This window comes from Halichoerus grypus, chromosome 6 (assembly GCF_964656455.1).
Source record: "Halichoerus grypus chromosome 6, mHalGry1.hap1.1, whole genome shotgun sequence".
In the NCBI taxonomy this organism is placed as follows: domain Eukaryota; kingdom Metazoa; phylum Chordata; class Mammalia; order Carnivora; family Phocidae; genus Halichoerus; species Halichoerus grypus.
Window position 1 is genome coordinate 176,135,602 of NC_135717.1, and position 22,264 is coordinate 176,157,865.

The 22,264-nt window shown below is 57.2% G+C and overlaps 1 protein-coding gene across 2 annotated transcripts in view; it reads left to right on the top strand.

Annotated features, from left to right (window-relative positions):
- TBC1D22A (TBC1 domain family member 22A) overlaps nucleotides 1–22,264 on the top strand; it is a 319,474-nt gene that overhangs the window by 205,014 nt on the left and 92,196 nt on the right. For both annotated transcript variants that reach the window (XM_078076759.1, XM_078076760.1), the window contains one exon: nucleotides 17,402–17,529. In XM_078076759.1, the coding sequence (XP_077932885.1) occupies nucleotides 17,402–17,529 (128 nt within the window). The remainder of the gene's footprint in view (nucleotides 1–17,401; nucleotides 17,530–22,264) is intronic.

The window sequence follows — 22,264 nt, forward strand, 5'->3', positions numbered from 1 at the left end:
TGCAGCTGCATTTCCATGCCGGACTGGCTGGAAGAGGAGTTTCTATAGTGGAGGTCACCTTCCCCGCCCGTAAGCCATCGGCTCTCAGGAAAGACCGGGGGGCACTTCCTCGCTTTACTCTCTGTGGCCCACTGTGCCCTCCATGCTTCGGGCTGTGGGTCCTGGGTGGGCCCCCTGCGGGACACCATGCTTCCCCATGCTTCTCCATGCTCCCTCTCAGCCACGCACCCCTGTCACCGCGCAGGGGACGGTGCAGGCCCAGCGTGTGCCCGCAGCTCTTCTCGCAGGTTAGACCTCCCGCCCTCTGCTGGGTCCCTCCGTGTGACCCCTGGTTTCAGACCCCTGTGCGTTTGTGTGCATTTGTGTGTGTGTGACTGCCCCAACCTCGGGTCCCTGCCCTGTGAGGACCACCCCTCCCCCCGGCTAAGGGTGAGGGCCCTGCCGAGGGTGTGTGCAGCGGCCCCCCGGGGGCTGCAGCCCCGGCCCCGCAGTCATGTACTGGCACAGGGCAGTAGGATGGGCCCGCAGGCTCTCCGCTTGGAGTCCGACGGTGCCACATCTGTAGGAGCACGGGGTGCAGCAGGGTGTCACAGGGCTGAGCGGGGCCCGGGCCGCAGCTTCTGTCGCGCAGTCCGTCGTGTGCACTGCGTGACTGGGCGTGGGGCTGAGGGGTGCTGACGGAGCCGGGAGGCGCTCCCCACCATGGCGCCGGGGGGCGGGGCTTCTGAGCATCCGTCCCTGCACCACTGGCCCTTCATCTGGTCCGCACAGAGCATCCCCAGAACAGGTGATGCTTGGAGCTTCTGTTGAGTGGATTATAGAGGAGTGAGAATCCACGGCCCACCCTCTTTTTACACTTGGATGCCTCCCTCCTAATGGCAAAGAAACCTGCAATTCAGCTTGAATCTGTAATTTCCCACTTGATCTTCCTATAGGTCTTTCTGTTTCGCCCCTATATGCAGAAACAGCTCCAGCAGGAATTGTATCTTGTCTCGCAACCACCCTGGTACGATCATTCTGGTTAAGCAAAGCTTACTGTGGCCCCGTCCATCTGCTTCCCGAGGATAGCAGACAGGGAGCCAGGGTTGGAGAGACCTGCTGGGACGCGGAGGTGGCAGCCAGGCAGGGCGGGGGAGTGGGGGGGAGCTTGTTCTTCAGAGCGGCCTGGCCCTGGAGCATGCTGGGGACCTTAACCCTCGCCTGTGTAGGTGGGCGGCCAGGCCATCTGCTGAGCGCGGTTAGCGGAGGACCTCCCATCTTCTTGTGGAGAGCAGCCTCTGTGTATCTGCCGCTCAGGCTCCTGCAGACCCCCTGCCTGGCCTCCCAAGCCTCTGCCGGGCCCTCCACACTTGGAGAGCCCCCTAGGTTGACTGAGCAGCTGAGGGTTGAATGAAGGCCATTGCAAGATTCTCCCTGGTTCTGCCCCTGCCTGCTTCCCATGAGCCCACCCCCTCCAAGTAGCGCCAGGCTTCTCTAGCTCGTTAGAATTGCGTGCACTGGTGCCCCGTCCTGGGAGCCTGGGTGGACCTGCGGGGAAGCCCCCGAGCCCTTGCTGGCGTGCTAGCCAGCCTGGTCTGGGCAGCTGGACTCTGGTGTGGGTACTGACATCCAGGTCCCCCGATCCCACTGTGGTGCCCTGTGGCGCCCTTGGGTGGATGCTTGGGGAAGCTGCCTTCACAATATCTGCCGTTGCGTCTTTGGATGTCCTTGCCCCAGTTTACCCGTGTGTCCCCTAGGAGAACAAGCCTCATCGTTCACTCACCCTGAGGGCCACGCCAGGAGAGGCTGTATGCGCAGAGAGCACCTCCGTGCCCAGACTGCGAGTGTCCATGGAAGGTTCTAGAACTCTGCTGCCCGGTCCCCTAGATGTCTTCAGGAGCACGGCGCAGCACTGCCCTTGAATCTGTGGTGCAGGTAGCCCCTGAGCTCGTCTTTTGCCCGTTGCTCAGGCTCTGTTCCGCTGCTCCCTGAGGCCCTGTGACGTGGGGCTGGCTCTGCCCCCCGTTACAGCTGCCTGTTTCCTGCTCGCTGTCTCCTTGTCAGGGAGCCTGGGGTGCAGGCCTTCAGGCCCTGGCTCCGAGGCAGCCCTGGGTGGGCCTCTCCTTTGCTCCTGCTCCGCATCCCTGGAGTCCCTCCTGCATCCCCTGCTTCCATACCCCTGCCCCTGTGTGAGCGGCAGTCTTCCTGTGGCCAGGCTCCCTCTCAGAGGCAGGACACAGAGCAGTGGCAGGATCTGAGCTGACAGCGTCCTCTAGAAAAAAATAGACCAGCAAGAACCTTGGGAAATGATTTCAAGAAAGAGGAGTTTTTCTTTTTCTGTTGTTCTCTGCTCCAAGAAATGGATGAGGAGCACTTGGGAAGGCTTGTGCCCAGAAAAGGAGGGCGCGTGGGCAGGGCGGGAAGTCACCTCTGTGCCCTGCGGGCATGTGGACCCCAGTGCGTGCAGACCCCAGCCTGCAGACCCCAACGGGCTGCTGCTTCTCAGCTCAGAAGGGCACCGGATGCTGCGGGTCCTCCAGGGGCACCAAGAGAGCAAATGTGTGGGGTGGGGCCTAGGGGTCCCTGCCTGGGGGGCGATGGGGATGGCAGGGGGTCCTGGGTTCACTCCTGGATACCTCAGTGTGTTTCCCCTAAATAAGAGTCTTCTCTCCGTAACCACAGTGCTCCCTCCAAAGCCAGGAGATTGACCTTGATGGAAGAACTGGCATCTTGCCTGCAGACCCCGTCCAGGTGTCAGTCCACGTGTCACCGCGCGTCCCCGATCCCACGCTGCCTTCACTTGTCTTTTCTCGCCTGGAACAGACTTGGCCTTTCTTTGTGTTTCGTGACTTTGCTGTTTTTGAAGCGTGCACATTCGGGTTTTGTTGTTTTGTTTTCTTGCCAGAATGTCTGTTAATTTGGGCTTATCTGTTCCTTCCTGGTGTGAGATCCAGATGTTGGCAGGAATCCACAGACGTGTGGCCCTGGCCTCCTCAGGGATCCTTGAGGACACGCGGGGCAGGCCGTCTGTTGCTGGTGATGTTGGCTGTGGTCGTGGGCTGTGGGGGCGTCTGCCAGGCTTCTGTGTGTGCTGAGAAGTGTCTTGTGAGGAGCCTCGGCTGGATCAGCTGTGCCGCCCGCCCTCCGGCCTTTCACACTGCTTTGGGCATCCCTAGGTCAGCACGTTGTCCGGGGCAGTTGCTCCTGGGGTTTGCTAACGCGGCCGTGCTCTGCATTTGTTAGTTGCTCTCCTGCTGGAAGTGTGTGTTTGTGTGTTTGAGCTTGGGGAGTCCTGTGTTTTTCACCAGGTTACAGGTCTTTCCTAAAACTAATCATTTTGATGCTCAGAATTTCCCAGCTTGGTGCAGGAGGTCCTTGAGGGAGCATTCCCCCGACAAGGAGGGGACAGCGGAGTAGCTCCGGGGTGGCACGTCGCATTTTGTCTGAGAGCCCCGTGGGCGTGTCTGCAGGCCGTGTGGGGGGAGTCCTGGGGCGCCGTGGGCTGAGAGGGAAGGTCGTGTGTGAGCTGGTGGGCCCGAGCCCCACGTGGGCACTGAGGCCTCTCTCTCCACCGGCTGGTGGGAGGCACGTGGGGGGCGGTCCCCGAGAGCCTGGAGGGACGGGGTCTGCGGTTGGCTTTCTCAGTGAACCCAAGTCTTCTGAGAGGCAGGGTGGGGGGCAGGCTGTGGGCTCCCCTCTCTGCCCACGGCTGGTTTCCTGGGGGCAGGGGTCTCCGTGCACAGGCAAGCGACTGTTCACACTTGTAGGTTACAGATGAGGAAGCAAAGAGCAAACTGCATTTAGGTCCTCCTCAAGGCAGTTCTGGGAAGTGGGCGTTTCTCCATGATCTGGGGTAGGTTTTCAGTGCCAGAAACAGGGACAGATTCCTTCTGTCAGGGTGGGGTAAAGGGCCTCTTAGGTCTTTCAATATGCTGATGATGGATAGAACCCTCCCTGGAGTGTATCTTCTTTGATAAACTCGTCGTTTTAAATTGTGTTCTGGTTATTTTTTTAAAAAAATGGTGTGGAAGCTAAGTGCTTAGGTGACCTTTGGTCTCTTGTATATCCGCTGTTGTTCGTTTCACAGGTTCACTGTTGGTACCCCGCAGCTTTGGGCTTGTTCATAAATACCGGAACAGAGAGAGCGGAGCCGCCCGTGAGCACTGCCACGTCAGGGCAGAATCAGACTGTGTCCGCACGGCTGCTTCCCGCAGACTCCCGGGCGCTGGCAGGGGGCAGCAGACTGTGTCCCCCCGTTCCTGGGAGGCTCCGGTGCTGGGCAGGCCGGAGCGGGGCGCCCCCGGGGCCTCTGCCATCTGCTCCCAGGCGTGGCGATGAGGGTGGGCGTGGGCCGCTGTGGCTGGTGGTCCCACCCTTGTGGCCCGTGCAGCGCCCGGCCTCCCCACACCAGTGTTCTGGCTGCCGTCACAGGCGCTCATCGGTGGGGGAGGGGCCCTCAACCCGGGGGTGGTTTGGGGAGCTGGCCTCACCCCTATATTCTGTCTGCAGCAGCGGGCTGGGCCGGGCCGGGCTGGGCTGCTTGCCTCCCAGCACCTGTCATGCCTCGGTCCGGTTCTGTCCTTCATTCCGGGGTCTCCATGAATGCGTGAAGACTCTGGGTCTGCTGTTGTCAGGGAATCTTGGGACACTTAGGAAGTGTCCACTTCAGATGAGGCGCTGAACGCTGTGTGAAGCATGGTGGGGATTAGGCCTTGGTTCTAGACTTGCTTGAACCGGGATGCAGATGGGTACAGCTTGGCGACATGCCTCTGTGTCTCCCGCTCGTGGGCTCTCATCGTCAGAAATGGCCTTGGCGGTGGGCTGAGGAGAGGGAGATGAGAATCCTGTGCCCCCGGGGCCCTACTCCCTCACTTGTTTTCTATCTGGAGGACTTGTGCATGCGGCATACTTCCATATCTCTCCTCCCTCCCCTCCCTCCTCCTCCTGGCTCTGTAGCACTTCCCTGCCAACAAGGGACGGTCTGGGCGCTCCTCAAACAGTTTCTCAGCTGTGGTAGCGTCTCGGGTCGCGGCACAGGAGTCCGGGTGGGAGCAGGACCCGCGGCAGCCCCGCTTGACTGCCCTCTTGTCCTGGTCTGTGCCCCTGCTTTCCCGGTGCGTCCGTTCTAATGCGGCTGTGTTAGCCGTCAGAGGGGCTGCCCCATGAGCTGGGCACCTTGGCCGGGGCCCTTCTCTTCCCCGAGTTCCAGGGGACCTGCTGTTTCTCCAGCCCTATCTTGGACCAAGCGGCCTCTGGATCGGGACATGAACGACTTCACACATCAGCAGGTGTCTGTGAAATGACCTCTCTGTGCTAGGTCCTGGGTGTACAGGGATGCATTAGGCAGAGTGCTTTGTTGGGGAACTCTTATCCAATGAGACAGCAGATTGAGAGGGTAACTTAGTGCAGCGAGCTTCTCTAGTTACCCCGACGGAGTCGGAAGGGGCGGTCGGGGGGACGTCTTTGCGGAAGATGGACATCGGCTCTGAGTCTTGCATAGGTGTTCGCTGTGGTGAGTGAAGGAAGGGTGGTCCATTTCTGGACCTGTGGGTGGCTGACTGAGCAGAGGGGGCAGTGTGGGAGGCCGTGGGGGAGACGGTGCAGGCAGGCTTGTATGGCCCTGGAGAGCCAGCCTGCGGGCTTGCTCCCAGCCCTGCGCTCAGAGACAGGACATCACCCTGTGGCCTGGTAGGAGAGTTTGTGCCCCCGAAACCCTACAACACTGAGCACACCGCTGATGTGGGAGAAGAAGGGGGCCCTGGTCAGGACCTTGGCCCCTTCGTAAGCACTGTGGACAGGTTGTAGGTGGTAGAGGAATGTCCCGAGAACCGTGTCAGAATGTGGGGCGTTACACCGACTTGGAGTGACCTGTTAGCTGTCCTTCCTGGTGCTGAATCAGAGCTGCAGTCCTTGAGTGCATGCTGTAGATTGAGCCCTGTTACTTCTAAATGTACACTTCAGGTTACAAACTAGTAGCTTTTAAAGTTTTTCAGTGAGACTACCTCTGCTCACCTATTTTTTTTCCTTGGTAAGAGTATGAGCCAGAATGGATACGTCATGCTTATACGTGTGGTTCAGTTTTACTCTATGACATACTCGTGTCTGTGTCCAAAGACGTAGAAGGAAGTGCCTTCTTTCCCTCAAAAACAAGTCAGTTCCCTCAACTAGATTCTGGTCTTCAGTAATGGCTTATGACAGGAGAATATCAGAGTCCTAGAACTTACTTTGGAAAGTGCTTTTTCCATAGGCACGCTGGGATCATCTGTCCCATCCATCTTCCCCTTTACTTCTTGATTAGCCTCTGGCATTTTGTCTCTCTCCCCTGATCCATCCATCCATCCATCCGTCCACCATTGGACTGTCCATCTCCATCAAGGTGTCCGTTAATCAGTGTGTCTGTCTCTCCATCTTTTCATCCACTCCTCTCTCTCACTTTTTTTTTTTTTTTTAAGATTTTATTTATTTGACAGAGAGCGAGAGCACACAAGCAGGGGGAGTGGGAGGCAGAGGGAGAAGCAGACTCCCCGCTGAGCAGGGAGCCCGATGTGGGGCTGGATCTCAGGATCCTGGGATCATGACCTGAATTGAAGGCAGACACTCAGCCGACTGAGTCACCCAGGCGCCCCTCATCCCTCCCACTTTCATGGAAAACTCTTACTGTCTTGCCCTTTGGGTCCTGGGTGTGGAAAGGAATTGGAAGGAGCCTGGTCAGTACGATCTCACAGTTTAATGGGCGAGCTGGCCATGCCAACCACGAAGGCCACTAAAAGTGCCGTCCGTCTTCTTACAGAAGTCTGCAGGTGGCCCAGCGGGGTGCTGAGGAAGGGGAGGTCAACTTCGGGGGGAGGTCAGAAGGGCTTCAGGTGGGTGGTGGTGCTTGAGCTCAGTTTCAAATGTGGGCATGCACAGACCTGCACACCAGCCCAGGCGTGGGAGTCACAGGTCATGGTCAGAACTCGGATGGGTATTTTCTTGGTAGCGTTCTCAATCTTAAATGTGCCATGGTGGAGGGAATGCTTCTGGAGAGGCTCCTCATCTTCAGCTTCATTGCGGATTTGGGTCACATCAGGGCTTTCTTACTGCTGACGATATGATTTGCAAACTGTTTATCCGAGCTGTGTGCTTGTTTAGCTCAGAGCTTATTTCTTCTCTGCTTTCTGCACCATTTGAAAAAGGGCCTTGCCTCTTGGTTTGGAGGTTGGGTTCAGCAGAGCCTTCCTTTCCTGTCCTGACTCATAGCCATGGCTAGGTTACTGAGCTGGAATTGTGGGCAGCCCTGGCCCTCCTCCTCCCTGTCCTGCCGGAGAGGGGAACACAGGGGCTGGTGTGTTGTAGGCTGAGACGAGTTTGCTCCTGCCAGGGTAAGTGCAGTGAGTGAACGTGGTGGATGGGCCCTCCGGGGACTCCCAGGGAGCCGTGTCTGCTGGTATCCACACTCTTATGCAATTCCTGCTCCTGGGTTTGGGCGAATCCTATGGCTTGATGGACTATGGGGTGGTGGGCTATCAGCCCCGTGATTACATTACGTTATCTAAGACTCCATTTTAGCAGACTAGCTAGAGATTCTGCCTCTGCTCTTGGAGTAGGCGGCCACCCTGGAGAAGCTCACATGGCAAGGACGCGAGGGTGGCCTCCAGCTGATAGCCAGCAAAGCTGGGCCCTCGGCCATACACCTGCAGGGGCTGAATTCTGCCAACACCCTGGATTAACTTGGAGATGCGTGCTTCTTCGGTTGAGCCTCTGGATGAGAGTGCAGCCTTCATTGCAGCTTTGCAAAGCCCCGAGCGGTGGACCCAGCCATCCTGCCTGGACTCAGAGCCATGGGGGCCATGAGATAACAAATTCATGGTGGTTATTTGTTATACAGAATCAGAAAACTAATGAATGAAGGACAAATAATGCCCTTGAGCCCCCCGCCTTTCCCTGCAGGGCCCTCACTCCTGCCTGGCTCTGCTCACCACCCTCACAGGTACATTTCCCGTTGCACCCTCTGTCGGTGGGCTCGGTGAGCCCAGAGACATCCCCCCTTCCCGGGGGTGGGGTGGGGCTTACTGCTTCCTCAACTGTAGATCAGGCCTGGCCCACCCTGCCCATCCAATCTTGGGACCTGAGCCGCGGCCTCTTCATCAGTGCCCTCACCATGTCCCCATCTAGAAGCCCGTATGGGTGTTGGGTGGGGCGGAGCCAAGAGCCAGGCTCCCTCCAGCTCCCGTCTGTCTGGTCTGGTGTCCCACCTCCTCCAGTGTCCAGGCCGCTGCTGTGGACCATCAGCACCTCCGTGCTCGGGGTTCCCCGGGGAGCCCAGGGAATCGCTCTGTCAGCTGTGCTCTTTTCTAATAAATCAGGTTGGTTGTTGCTTCCTGATATGAAAACAGGCGTTCGTTGAGAAGCTCATGAGCACATCTGCAAAGTGAGAATGATTTAACGCCTCGTCGCTTCAATTCTGGGTGGCTGTGGAAGAACTTGTATTTTAGATAATGTTAACTGTCAAAAAAATATGCCTTAATACCTCTCTAAAGATGGGAGGATAGTGTGTCGTGGTGTCAGATAGATCCTGTTTTCTCCCGTCCTGCCGGGAGCCTTAATTTCTCTCCCTGTGCATGTAGGCTGGGTCCTGCGGGTGCGCGGTGGCGTCTGTGCCCCAAGGCCCGCGAGTGGCTGGGCTCCGGCCGTTCCCTGCCGCTCTGCACTGACCCCATTAGGCTCTCCTGCTCGGGGCCAGTGGTTAGCAGGCTTGTGGGTGTGACCCACCTTCACCGCCACCCTCATGTGCAGCGTGTAAGAAGGTAGCAGTCGCATGGCGTGACCTTGATGTTCAAACCAGCCTTGGAGCAGTTATTTTGGGAGAATGTATTTGGAGTTTGGCCTCTGCCCTGATGTCTTTCTGGATCGCTGCCTCAGGGCCATTTGATGGTGGCGGGAGTATTCGTTCGTACCCCCAGTGGGTGTGCAGTTCTGCCGCTAACCCCTCGGAGGGGGTGTCAGACCCACAGGTTAAGGGCTGGCTCAGTTCTCCACCGGACTGCCCCACTTCAGACGCCAGCCGCACCTCCATGGTCCCCAGGCCGGCCTGCACTTCTGTCCAAGTTCCCATAAATTCAGCAGTTCCTGTGGCTCCCTTAGGTTCGATGATCTGCTAGAATGGCTCACAGAGCTCAGGAAGGCACCATACTTACCATTATGGTTTTATCATGAAGGGTACAGATCAGGAGACCCAGCCAAAATAAGAGAGGCATAGGATGGGGGTGGGAAGGGTCTGGGCCTGTAGAGGGTCCCTTCTCCCCATGGGGTCAGGGCATGTTGCCCTCCCCGCCCCGCATCCTTGCCCCTTCACCACCAGCCGGAAAGCTCTCCTGGGTCTGGCTGTCCAGAGTGTATCAGGTTCCCTCACATGGGCACCGTTGGATTGTGGGCCCTGTGTTGGACTCAGTCTCCAGCTCCTCTCTTCTCCCTGACACCTGGCAGCTGAGAGTCCCAGGCAGTCCCCATCCTGACCCTGCTGAACCTCCTCTGCACTCACCAGAACCTCCCTCGTTAGCACAACAGGGACAGCCCGCCCTGGGGGAAGTCCGAGGACTTAGAGCCTCCCTCCCAGGAAGAGGGCAGAGACCAGTCTCCTTCTTTATTACGGAACAAGGAGGTCTCCCTGACCAGGCCCGTGGTCCAGAGTCATTGCAGAACGGCGCATCTGCGGTGTTTGATGTTACAGAGGCGCTTCTGGGAAGCAGCTTTGTTGGTTCTCATTGAGCTTCTGTGTGCTCCTCCTTGCTCATGGAGGATGAGGAAGGTGTGGAGCAGTCGTCCTGTGGGACCCGCTGCGATCCTGGGTTCTTGGCACAGGATGGGGGCGGGGGGTTGGGTTTTCTCTCCTTACACCATCAGCACATTCCTAAGATTGGTGTTAAATTGTCTAAATAAATCTCACTTCCTATTGATTTCCATTACAATTTCCAAGGTAAAAAATGTTTTTTTGAAGATCCTTATTGAAATGCAGCAGCATATATTAATGAGAGAAATGGTTTCCTGAGGAAGCACATGGTGCACGGCAATACCGGTCAGCTGCCCCCGATGCCAGGCCTGCCGTGGGGCCAGATTTTCCTCCCCAAGTCCCCCTTGCGTACCTGTGCTGTAGCGCCGGCCCAGGTGGGCCCTTCCGGGCATCCCACCCACGCCCTCCGGCCACACGCGGGGCAGTGGCTACCCTTTCTTGGTGGTGGCTGCCGCCATGCCAGGAACTTTCCTGAGAGAGCATGCTTTTCAGGGGTGGAGGACCTCAGGGCACGGAGAGCCAGCAAGAACTTTCCAGAAGCTGACCTGGGATTTGAATCCAGGCTCTCCTGACTCTAAACTGGAGGTCTTAGCACTCTTCCTTAGTGTCTGGCCCACCCTTAGTAGGCTCGCCCACTGCCTGAGGGAGAAGACGGGCCAGCAGCCAGACTCAGGCCATGGCCTCCTCACTGCCCCTGATGTGGGGCTGGCAGGACGGTTTGCCTGCAGGGATTTGCGGGGAGAGTGGAATTGTAGGTCCTGGGTTCTGCTCTATTTCCTCACTTCCCCCATCTGCCCACCCTGTCCCCTTCCAGCTCAGACTCCCTGTTCCTTCGGGGCACCTCTGTGGGTGTCTGTAGTGGGGAGCCCTAGACCTCCCCTTCATGGAGATGGCCGTGCCCCTGCGCCCCCGATACAGCGAGGCCCGGGTCCTCTGGCCCATGGATGCAGCTGGGCCCTGTCTCCGTGTGGGCCTGACTCTTTTCCAGCTATCTTCCTCTAAACCGGGAGGGTGGGTGAGCCCAGACAAGGGGCTTCTCGCTGCAAAGAGGCCCATGTTCACTGTCAGGGGGCTCTTGTTTTGTTCCTTTTTTATCTCTTTAACTGATAGAGAATTCAATCTTCCTCCCAAATCAAAGCCTATTCACGCCTTGCCCGGCAGAAGTGTGATGTATTCATGTCTGTTCTCGGCTTTGTGGAGGGGTTCTGAACGGTGTTCTTTGTCAGGTATCTGAGTGTGAGCAATTATGCTCCCTCTTTGGGCAAATAAATCTAAGTAGTGTCTGCCCTGCATAAGCAGTATGTGTTTTTTATGCCAAGTCAATGGGATCCATGTTTTTTTCCTCTTTAGCATAAATCCTGGGACACGGTGTGTTTGCATAATGTATTTTTATTTTTAATCAAGGAGACAAGATGTTTCAGTGGAAGTTTCAATCTGTAGATCTGCCGTTTAAAGTTCTGAGAAAAGTGTCCAGCAACATTGTGGTGGCCTCTGTGCGTGTGGATGTGACAGGCACCTTCCTGGGGACGCTGAGGCGATGGCAATGCTCTAGCCTGCCACGGAGGGCTTTGTGAAAGGAGTCTTTTCAGCCTGAAAGATGACAATAATTACATCTGCCTGCTCATTCATTATATGTACACTCTTATTCCCAGTGAAATGGAAAATTTCAAATTCAGAATTACTGCTAACCAAATTACCTTTATCAGTGAAAGAGCATCTGCTCACAATTACTTAGAAAATAGGAAAAATGAAGCTTTTCAACATATATGTTTGCAGCCCTGATGTCTATAAATTGAAAGTAATGTGTCGAGTTTAGTTGGCCATTTTTCAACACATTCTAACCAGGAGGCAGCCCCGCCAGGAGTCCTGCATGGCCGAGGGGGGCTGCGGGGCCGGTGGCGCGCCCACTTTGTAACTCTCCACCACTTACTTTGGGACAAGCCACCTCCGCGTGAGGGACAGGAGCCCCTGCGGGCCTGAGTGTGCCAGGGTGGCCCGGCTGCGGGTGCCTCGTCTCGGCTCACATCTGGGGCTCGGAGCCCCGCCACAGGGACGGGGGAGGGGGCTGGCCTTCTCAGCGCCTCTCAGGAGCTCCCAGGTCCCCACTGGGCAGAGAAGGCTGGGCGCGCGGGGCACACAGGGTCGCTTAATCTGATGAAACAGACAACTGTGAGACTCAAGGTTGAATTTTCTGTCTCTCCTCCCAGTTGCTGGGCTGTTGGAAGGCCGGCTGCAGGCCTTGTCTGCCCTGTAGTGTCCTCTCCCAGGCAGCCCGGGTACGTGGGGTGGGGGTGGGGGGTGAGGGGCTGATAAATTTTCCCTGAAACAGTTGATGGGTGAGGAGCCTTTGCTCTGGAAGGACTTCGCCTGTGTCCTCGTGGGATCAGCGGGGCGTCGGGTTTCTGGTCATTCCCGCAGCCCATGCCTTCCCACATGGGCCGGGCCTTGCTCTGCAGAGGGCAATCGCCGTGCCCCCGGGGCTGGTACCCAGACACACAGGGCGAGGCCCTGCGCCCATGTAGCAGTGTGGGGTCCCTTCAGACACGGCGAGGGGCAGTCCTGTGTCCAGTCCACTGCCACCTGGCCTGTACCCGTGGACACTTTACCCAGCCTGCCGCACCGCACAGGCAGAGGGTGGACGTGTCCCCGGGGCAGGGTCCTGCAGGGCTGGCCCCTTCAGGAAGGGCGCTGGTCATCACGCTCTGGCTGGGATGGGCTCCTTCCGGCCAAGCCTGAGGCAGGAGCCGCCTCTGTCTGCATCTCGTGGGGAGGGGCTGAGAATTCTCCTGTCCCTGTGCCCCCTGCTGCTGGGGCCTCAGGTGGGACTCACTGTAGAAGAGAAAGGCTTAAGTTTTACGGTTTCCTTAGGTTACTTCAGTGATAGATGTTCCAGAAATGTGTTTAATTTTCCAAATCTTTTCACTCACCAATTTACATTAGAAAGGTGACTCATGCCTCCCAACATGTTTTTAGAGCTGTTTCCCCAGTTTGTCAACTGGTGAGCTTGTCCTTCGCCGGCTGGAGGCGCCACAGAGCACGGGCCTGGTTGGGGAGGCCGTGGCTGTTCTGTCCTTAACTCCTGTGGGCAGCTCGCTTCCCCGGCTTTCGTCCTGTCCACATGTCCTGAGAGCGTCTGGCTCTGGCCATTGTTCTCCCTAAGTGATGTGCCGAGCATGGACTCCATGCTGGGCTGGGCTCCGTGTCTGCCCGTGGGGCCCAGACAACGTCCCCCGTCCCGCAGGAGGCTGGGGTCCAGGGGAAGACCCGCTGGTGGTACCCCAGGGAGAGCCTGGATGACGGCCCCTCATCAGTGCCCTGGGCTTGCTGGTCCCTCAGCTAACAATCCGTGGTGTTACTGGGCAGGAGCAGAGGATGGGAAGCAGTGGAAAACATAACTTGAATCCACATTAGTAAACTCGGAGTCAGCATTTCCTTCCCGACTGTTAAAATGTGACCCACCCACTGCTGTCGTTGATGGGGTTTGGCTGTGCCAGGCCCACAGGGTGGCTGGACTGGGACGGGTGGGCTGGCTGCTGTGCTGGGGGAGGCTCCAGCCCTGGGGTCTGCTTGCGCCGGTGGGCGAGGCGCTGGCATGGCTGGCCTGGCCCCGTAGAGCGGCGGGCTGGGGTGACCAGCAGGACCAGGGGCCTCCAGCCGGGGCCGGCCGCCTGTCCCGGGAGCCGCCCCTGTGCTGGCCTGCCTCCGTCCTGGGCTGTTTTCAGGCAGTGGTCCTGTCTGCCCAGCTGTCGCCCGTGTTCCAGCCTGTTCTTCCCCAAGCTGCCAACGCAGGGAAGTTACCCTACTTTTCCTGTGTGAAGGAGGCTTCTTCAGTAAAATCAGAAATTTTCTGAACTGCCTGTTTTCAAGTGTTCTCATGTTTGAATTTCACGCTAAGCAGAGCGCTCGAGTCAGTGCCCTGGGCCGGGCCGGAGGCTGACTGCCCACTGGTGGGGCTTCTGCCCTTGAGCTGCGGGCAAAGGTCAGGCCTGGATGGAGGGCCACTCAGGGGAACTCTCCAGAGGCTTAGTTTTGTAGCTGCTGATAATTGCAGGCTGGAAATCATTCTTCAGTTCCTACAGAGAACACAGCGTCCCATTGCATTGCTGAGAACGCTCCTCCGTATTGCACTGTGGGGGACAGAAGCAGAGAAGGAAGACTGGGCGTTTGGGGCTTTGCTCATTCCTGGTGCCGGTCACCCATTTTCTCTGTGCATTCACGTGCTCCTTCCCTCACTCGTCATCTGACAGACACTTGCGAGGCACCTGGTGTCCAGCAGGAGGTACACAGCTGACTTGCCCACAGCACCTGCCCCAGGGTGAAGCCCAGGACGCCGGGCGAAAGGCTGGACTCGAGGTGTTTGTAGCAGCAAGAAGAGGGGCAGGCTGACGGCACAGGGAGTTTAGGGAGCTCTCCAGGTGTTTGGCACGTGACTGGCTCTGCCCTGGAAGGGACAGGGAGGCCCAGGTGGAAGGCTGGAGTGTGAGCGACACCAGGTGGTTGGGTATGGACGGGGTGTCGTCTGGCACCCGGTGCCACCGGCGGGTGACACCCGTGGGGCGTGTTGGGGGACTGAGGGCTGAGGATGAGATGCATTCTTAGCGTTCCAGTTTTCTCAAACTGTGGGCCATTTATGGGACCCTCACAACATCTTGAGTGAAACCTCTGGAGGTGTTAGGTGCTCCCGAGATGATGGGCCAGCGTCACAGGGACAGGTTGCCCCCTCCTGCCTGGGGGCTCTTGTCTGTGCAAAGCTGTGTGTCTCAGTTCTGCCGGGGACTGCTGCCGGGAGGCCCCACCTAGCGCCATGCCATCGACAGACTCCTGGCCTCTTTATGCTCCACTAGAGCAAGTGGGAACTTCTCTTTGGTAGTGAAATTAAGTTTAATAAAAAATAATTGTATTTAATAAAACATAAGTTGCTTAGAAGAACACGGTTAGATAGACCACAGTGTGGCCCCACCTGTGGGTTGTACCCACCCTGCCCCGTGTGCAGAACTTCTGGAATGGGGACCCTGTGTGAGAGGCTGGAGTCCTGTTGTCCTCTGTCTCTCAGGGCCCCTGGGAGGGGTTCCCCGTACATCAGAATCTTCCAGAGGGCTGACTAAACACACATTCTCAGACCCCACCTGAAAGATTTTGATGGAGAAAGTCGAGATGAGCCTGAGAACCTGTGTTCTTAAGCCCTTGAGATGAGGGTGCTGCCAGCCCAGTGTGGGGACCACTGAGGTCAGCCCCCGCGGCACCCTGTTGTCAGGCCGGCCTGCCCCTGAGCTGGCCTTGTGCTTCCCTGGGCCCTGAGCTCCTCGAGGGCCTCTCACCTGTGTTTACCCAGTGCCCCAGGACAGGGGGACGGGCCCTAGTCTGCGGGCCGGGGGCGCGGAAGATGGAGCTCCAAGGGGCCCAGTGCAAAGAAGACATTTTGTTGAAAACTTAGGTCTTATCCTAAAAATTAATGATGATGATTGACTTCGTAATGCTTATTTATTTGGTTTTACTATAAGAATAGCTTTCAGATTTCTGAGGGTGATCTGTTCTTACTGCCTACCGTGACTCCTTTTGCTTCCAGCTGACTCCAGCCTTGATAGAACGTGGCTCCCTGGTTCACGCTCCATTCCAGCCCCTGTGCACAGAAATGTTCTCCTCCTTAGGCTTTCACAGGGAGGACAAATGGGATTGGTAATGCGGAAATGCAAGAGTCTTCCTTCAAGCTTGCATGGGCTTGAGCCAGAACCCCTCAGTCAAGCAAAAACAAAACAAGCTCCCCTCCGCTGGCATGTGAATTACCCCTCTGGGGAGAGGGCCCCTGCCCATAGGAGCTGAATACCCCGGGGGAACAGACACCAGCCAGAGGAGCCCCCACTGCCAGGCCTTCCCTTTCTGCCTGCTTCCTGGCCTCGGCACCCTGGGCCCAGGCCTGCCCTATGCTGCACCCGGAGCCCTCGGTCCCTACGTTTGTCCCTGAAGAGGAAGCACATGGTGGGCCTTGGGGCGTTTGGGGTCTTCCCACTGCCTCATCCCTCTAGCCTCCTCCCTGGCATCGTGCTCCCAGCTGGCTGCAGGGGCTCAGAGATGAGCCTGTGTGCTTCTTCTCAGCCCCGTGTCATTAGTCACTGTCTTGTTGTGATGGGTCTTACAGTGTGTTGCTGGGTCTGCCACACCACGTGGCCCAGCTGTTCCCCCACCCCCGGCCTGCACGTGTCCTGCCCTGCCTGCCACGTCGAGGGTGCCCAGGCGTGTTTGTCACGCTCAGCCGCGGACAGCGGTGGCTTGGGGTGGGGTGTCGTAGAAGAGCCAGTGAAGGAACTGGCTCCAGTCGTGGGGACCAGAGCTGTCCGGAGCTTTTCTGTGGCCCGCCTTCCTCCTGTGGACGAGAGCACCCCGCCAGGTGGACCGTAAGCCAGAGTGACTGGAAGGTGCAGCGGGTCTTAGGACAGGGTCCTCCCGCCCCTCACACCCCCCTCCTCTGTGCTTGGTGGTCAGGCTCTGCAGTACTTCAGGTTACTGGGAACATGAGTAAAAACAAACCAGTAAGCAACAAAACACTCATGCTTGTTTATTTGCTAGTTCTAGAACTTTCTTTGGGAGAGCTGGAAAACCTGTAAGCTTTTTTCAGGGTCACTTCTCAGGGCTCTCAGGGCTGGTCACAGGGGAAGGTAAGCCCCAGAGAGAAGGAACTTGCATGTAACTCAGGAGCTCACAGAAAAGATGTTTGTGGAAAGAGTGCTTTTAGCAGCGCTTGGTGGACCCTGATTCAACACAGTCACATGGGAAGGTTCCGGTTCCAAGTCAGGACCCGTTCGGCAGTATTTGCTTGTCTTATGAAACAGCACGGAGTGGGTCTTCACAGGGCAGAGTGCTAGGAAGTAGCAGGGTCACCACGATCCCCAGAATCTTTGCTTCCTGCAGAGGCACCTCCAGGATTTATAGACTGGAGCTCATGGAGCTCTGGAGCCTGCCCCCCAGGTTGCTAAGCACCCAGCAGAGAGGTCTGGGGGCCGGGAGCACAGGGGACCTCAGCTGCGGAGCCCGTTGCAGCGGGATGGGGAGGAGCCGCTCGTGGCCAGTGGGAGATCGAGCGCCAGGGAAATGATGGTTCTTCTGAGAGGTCAGCTCTCCTCTCTGGAGGCCAGCCCCAAACCTGGAATCCAGAGGCACCCAGCCTAGGGCCCAGGGCCGTGTCCCACTCGCCCGCTCACTGGCCAGGTCCGGGAGCAGGTGGGGAATTCCCCCCTGATGAGCTTGAGGTCGTTTTGGGAGCCGGTGAGCTCTCCCTCTCTCTGTCCAAGCCCCTCCTGGGACTGCAGCCCGTGCCTGGTGGACTTGCCTGGGGCGGGAGAGCGCTCACTGCATGTCCCGGAGCCTCCGCTGGCCTCACAGACCAGTTTATCACCCGAGAGGCAGGAGTGGTCCTGCCCCTCTTACCGGGGTGGGGCGCACACATGACCCGGGGAGCCACCCTCGCCACTGTTCCCGTCACGGCCACCGCTGCCGCTCCCTTTCCAGAGGAAGAGTCGATCTGAACTCTTTTAATGGAGGTGACTTCTTCGCTCCCTGGGGACGTTGCTTGGGCGTCTGGTGGTTGGAGTGGGTGGTTCCCGGCGGAACCCCAGGGGCTCTCCCTCACAGCCTCGGGGCCTGTGTTTGTCTCGCCAGAGCAAGTCCACCGGCACCTGGACCAGCACGAGGTGAGGTACCTGCAGTTCGCCTTCCGCTGGATGAACAACCTGCTGATGCGGGAAGTGCCCCTGCCCTGCACCATCCGCCTGTGGGACACCTACCAGGTGAGCTGCCCCCGCGCCCCGCGGCCTCCTGCCGAGCCCGGCCCGGGCCCGCTGGCTGTCTGCCTGCACGGCGGCCGCCCAGGGCAGAGTCTTTCCTGGTGTTCTTGTCAGCTGAGTAGAAGTAGCACCGGGAAGAAGGACTTCCTGTCGTTCTGTTTGTAGCTGAATTTCGTTCCGACCGTGTGGTGCCAGCATCCCCGGGGCTCACGGACAATTTACATTTCGTCGGGGTCCTAGGGGCGCGGTGGGGGATGCTTGTAACTCGGCACACGTGTGCGCCGCAGCTGCCAGAAACATTCACGCTCAGGACTCACACGTTGTCTGTTCTGAGTTACTTATAATAAAGATTTTTTTAAAAAATCACTGACAAATTCAGTGCAATATGAAATTTTCTCCTCTCCACCGATTTTGATGAAATTCATTTCTTCTGGAGATTGAGTTTTCTGGAACAAACCACCTTTGTTCCCCCGAGTGTCCCATTGCTTATTCTAGCACCTTTTCATTTTGCTGGAGATGTTTGCTGAAGCTGAGGCTGCACCGCGGGGCTTACACGCCGCTTTTCATCATCCCTTGCAGATAGTGGGAGCCTTACGTGGGACGGAGAGTGGAGGCCTGCGGAGGCTGCTTTCTGCACTCCGAGAGGCAGGGTTTTTGCCTTCGCGGGCTCTGGACCAGGAAAGGGAGCACCGGGCGGCGCCTTCTGTGTAGGGCAGCGTAAGTCCCCGCCGTGGGGCTGGCCTCCGGTGTGGGAGCCCTGCACGTGGACGTCCACGGCCCCTGCACCCGCCGTTGTCTGACTCTGAGCTTGTGGTCATGGGAGTCAGCTAGAGCAGCAACCCGAAGTTCTGTTCCTGACGGTGGTCCTTGTGTCCTGCGTGGGCTCGGGGGTGTTTTGTGGTTCTGAAGCCCTGTGCTTTGACTTTGCTTTCCGTTTTTGTGGCTTGCTTATTCTAATAATATTCATTACAGAAATTATGACGACTCAGTTGTTTCCATCCAGATCCCCCACTTTGGTTTTGCTTTTCTAAGTACTTAGCAATTACAGAATTTCTGGCCACTGACATTTGCTGGGACATAAAGCCTTCCCTGGGCTGTTTGGTGAAAGTGGCCATCAGCCTGGTGCTATTAACTGGGTCTCGGTAGCGATGTAGGAAACAAACTTAATATCCCGTGACGTGGGAACGCTCTCCGTTTGTGATGGGTTAGGCTGTCGAAGACCCTGGCCCCCTCATTAAACACACAGTTCCTTGTAATGCTCTCCCCATTACAGATAAATTAGGTATGAAGTCCCTCGCATTGTGAGGAGCCAGACAATGGATCTGTGTGCCCACGGTCCTGCACCACTTCGCTAAAACTCCTAATAGGTATTAAAACTTTAAGCACAGTAGTGGCATCTTTATTGCGTTAATTTTCCTGAAATTAAATTTTGTCATGAATTGACTCATTTGTACCACGGACTCATTCTTGAACTGACAGTACCCTGGTCATAAACGTTTTCGTATCCTAAAAGTTGGGGGTATTTCTATTTTACAGGCCCAAGTAACCATGAAATTGTATTACATCTTTTGGCAATGAAAATACACAGTAATCACAGGATGGCATTCAGGTGATTACTCTCCCCTAAACTGGGATGTTTACCAGCTGGGCCATTACAGGTGTTTCCAAAGCTCTTGAACCCCTTGGATGTAGCTTGAAGCTGTCTGGGGGCATGTGCCCACCAAGGGTTTTGGAGAGCAGCTACTCCGGCCCCGGCTCCCAACTAGGTCGTGGCATGAAGATGAATGAGGTGCATCATCACAGTCGTGACAGCAGACATTTAAGAAGCCCAGACGATCCAGCAAGAGCCCGTGCTTCAGGGAGATGGCCCCTGCTCCCGGGGCATGTTGCACATTCGTTCTAAGCGGGACAGCTGGAGTGGGCGGTGCGGCTCCTGGGGAGCCTCGGCCGTGCGAACCGGTGCCAGGCCTCCAGGACTCGGCCACCAGCTTTGCGCTTGGCTCCCTGTCCCTGGGCTGTAGGGTGCATCCTGCCCTTCACCCATCGCACGGATGCGCATTACCTCCAGCAGGAGAGACCCCTGGGCTTGTTCTCTGCCCTCACTGTGGTCCCAGCACAGAGGTGCTGTTGGCTCCCTCTGGCCTCTCCTCCCGGCGGCGTGACAGTGGAGGGGGACAGCAGCATGCCGGCCCTCGGCCTCCAGCTGAGCAGAAGTTCCTTCCCTGAGTGCGCTTCCGTCCCAGTGGGACAGACGCAGGACTGTAGAGAAATGAGCCCCTGGCAAATGCAAGGCTCCTGTTAGGTCGGGGTGTTTGCTGTGGAGAAAACAGTGAGGAGCAGGGAGCCGGGTATGAGGGAGAGTGAGGGGAAGTGGCGTGCTCAGATTGTCCTGCCAGACGGAGGGGAAGAGCCCAGATCCCACAGGGGGCTGGACCTGCAGTCCTCCTGGTGCCAGGGGAGCTGAGGCAGTGACGTGCAGGGCATGACCTGGGCGTCGGGAGCTGCCGTAATCCCTTGGGGATCACGTCCCGTGGGCCTAGGGATGGCTGTTTTGTCGAGGTCTGAGCTGGGACCTGAGTGGGGGCTGGAGAGAGCCCCGTGAACATCCAGGGAGAGAAGGTTTGGGACAGAGGGCGCGGCACATCAAGAGTAAGCACTGTCCCCTGCTCCTCGGGCCCCTCCTTGCAGCAGCAGAATCCTGGGGAGGGCGCAGAGGTCGTTGTCTGCCTTCCCCCCACCATTTCCCGTGGTTGCTCTTTAGTCCGGAGGCCTGTGGAAGCCCCTCGTCTGGCAGGTCCTGGGACAGAAGCTGCCGTTGTGTCTGAGCCTGGCTGCTTGACCTCCCGAGATTATGGGAGAGGATGTGCCTTGTGCCCTGTTGACGAGGGGTTCCTAACCCTCGAGACGCGGTCTGGGGTGAGCTCTGCCTCCCTGTGATGGGGTGTCCACCAGAAGGGACCTTGCCGGGGAGGAGACGGGCCCAGAGGGGTTGGCAAACAGGTTTCCCCAAGGGCACAGACTGAGGCCAAGTTTCTGGATTGTAATTCCTTTGTGGTAAATGGCATTAGAACGTCATTCAGCTCGGGGTTGCTTTAGCTACTCGGGGTCTTTGGTGGTTCCATATGAATTTTAGGTTTGTTTTTCTATTTCTGTGAAAAATGTCATTGGAATTTTGATGGGGATTGCGCTGAGTCTGCAGGCGGCTTTGGGTGGTGTGGGCCTTTTGCACTATTAATTCATCCGGTCCACGAGCACAGGACATCTTTCCGTTTGTTTGTCTCAGCCTCGGTTCTGTTCACCAGTGCTTCAGTTTCCAGCGTGCAGGCCTGTCACCTCCGTGGTTGGATTTACTAAGTATTTTATTTTTTTCGAGGCACTTGTCCATGGGATAGTTCCCTATAGTTCACTCTTAGGATAGAAAAATGCAAGTGATTTTTGTGTATTGTTGTTTAACTTGCAACTTTACTGAATTTGTTTATTCCAAGGAAATGAGATCAGTATCCCAAGAGGCACATGCACCCCCATGTTCATTGCAGCATTATTCACGATGGCCAGGACATGGGAGTGACCCAGTGTGGGTGTGTAAGCATATGCAGGTGCAGGGGGACTGGCCAGGGTGCGAGGGGCAGGGAGGGGAGGAGAGGAAGCCCTGGCATGCACGGAGCCAGGGGGAGGGATTCTGGAGCAGCGCGTGCAGTAGAAGGTTCTAGGGTGATGGAAGTGCCCAGTGGGGTAGCCTGTGGTCATAGTGGCTTATTCGACGTTGAAAAATGTGATTGAGGACCTGAAGTTTTAATTTTAATTTATTTAAATTTAAATTGAATAGGCCCACACAGTGAGTGGCTGCCTTATGTGGAATGCAGCTCTGGGAAGGCAGTGGTGGGGTCAGTGGGTCATGGTGGGGAGCGGGCAGCTCTGCTTGGAAGGCCCATGTGCACGGGGGCACAGTGCCCTGGCCGTTGATGGCTGTAGACAGGTGCACTTTGGGTGGGGTGGGCTGACCTCAGCTTGCGTTGAGGTGACCCCCCATCTTCTGAGTAGTGTGGCTGTGAAGGGGAGAGGGAGGGGGATGGGGTGGGAGGGGGACGGAGGGCTGGTTGCTGGTTGTGCAGTGGGCAGTTCTGAGAATTTCCAAGCTCATGGAGTTGCCATTGGTGCAGTGGGGAAAGCTCTCTGGGTGGTGGGGACGTTGCCGCGGGCTGGGGTCCCTTCCTCCCCAGGGTCCTGCGAGGCTGATTCAGAAGTGAGTGTGCCGCCGGGGCGTGTCCTGAAATGAACACCACCTACAGCTTTCTGAAGGGAAATGGAAGAGCTGGGTCCCTAGGGGAAAGTCAGGGCTCTGCCTGGTGCTTGGGGAGTGAGCTGCTGCGGAGCTGGCCCTTGGGTGGGGGGTGTGTTCTGGTGAATGCCACCTTCCCCCTGCCTTGTCCAGCACCGCCCAGTCTCGTGGACACATGTGGGGCCCCGTGTGCGGGCCTCTACGAAGGGCTCCTGTCCTCCATCCTGAGGCTAGGGACGGCTTTGGTAAATGGGGGTGGTGCCGACGGAGCCCGTGGAGGCCTTACGCTTCCTACAACCTGGTGATTTTGTTTTAAGAAAAGGAAAAATTTCCTGCTGCCAGGTGAGTATTGTAAGATGACTTCATTTGGCTTAAGGCATTTATTAAATTCCTTCCTCGTGTTATCAGAGGCCACCTGAATTCTAATGAGGACACTTCCACTCTCCATACCCCAAAGAG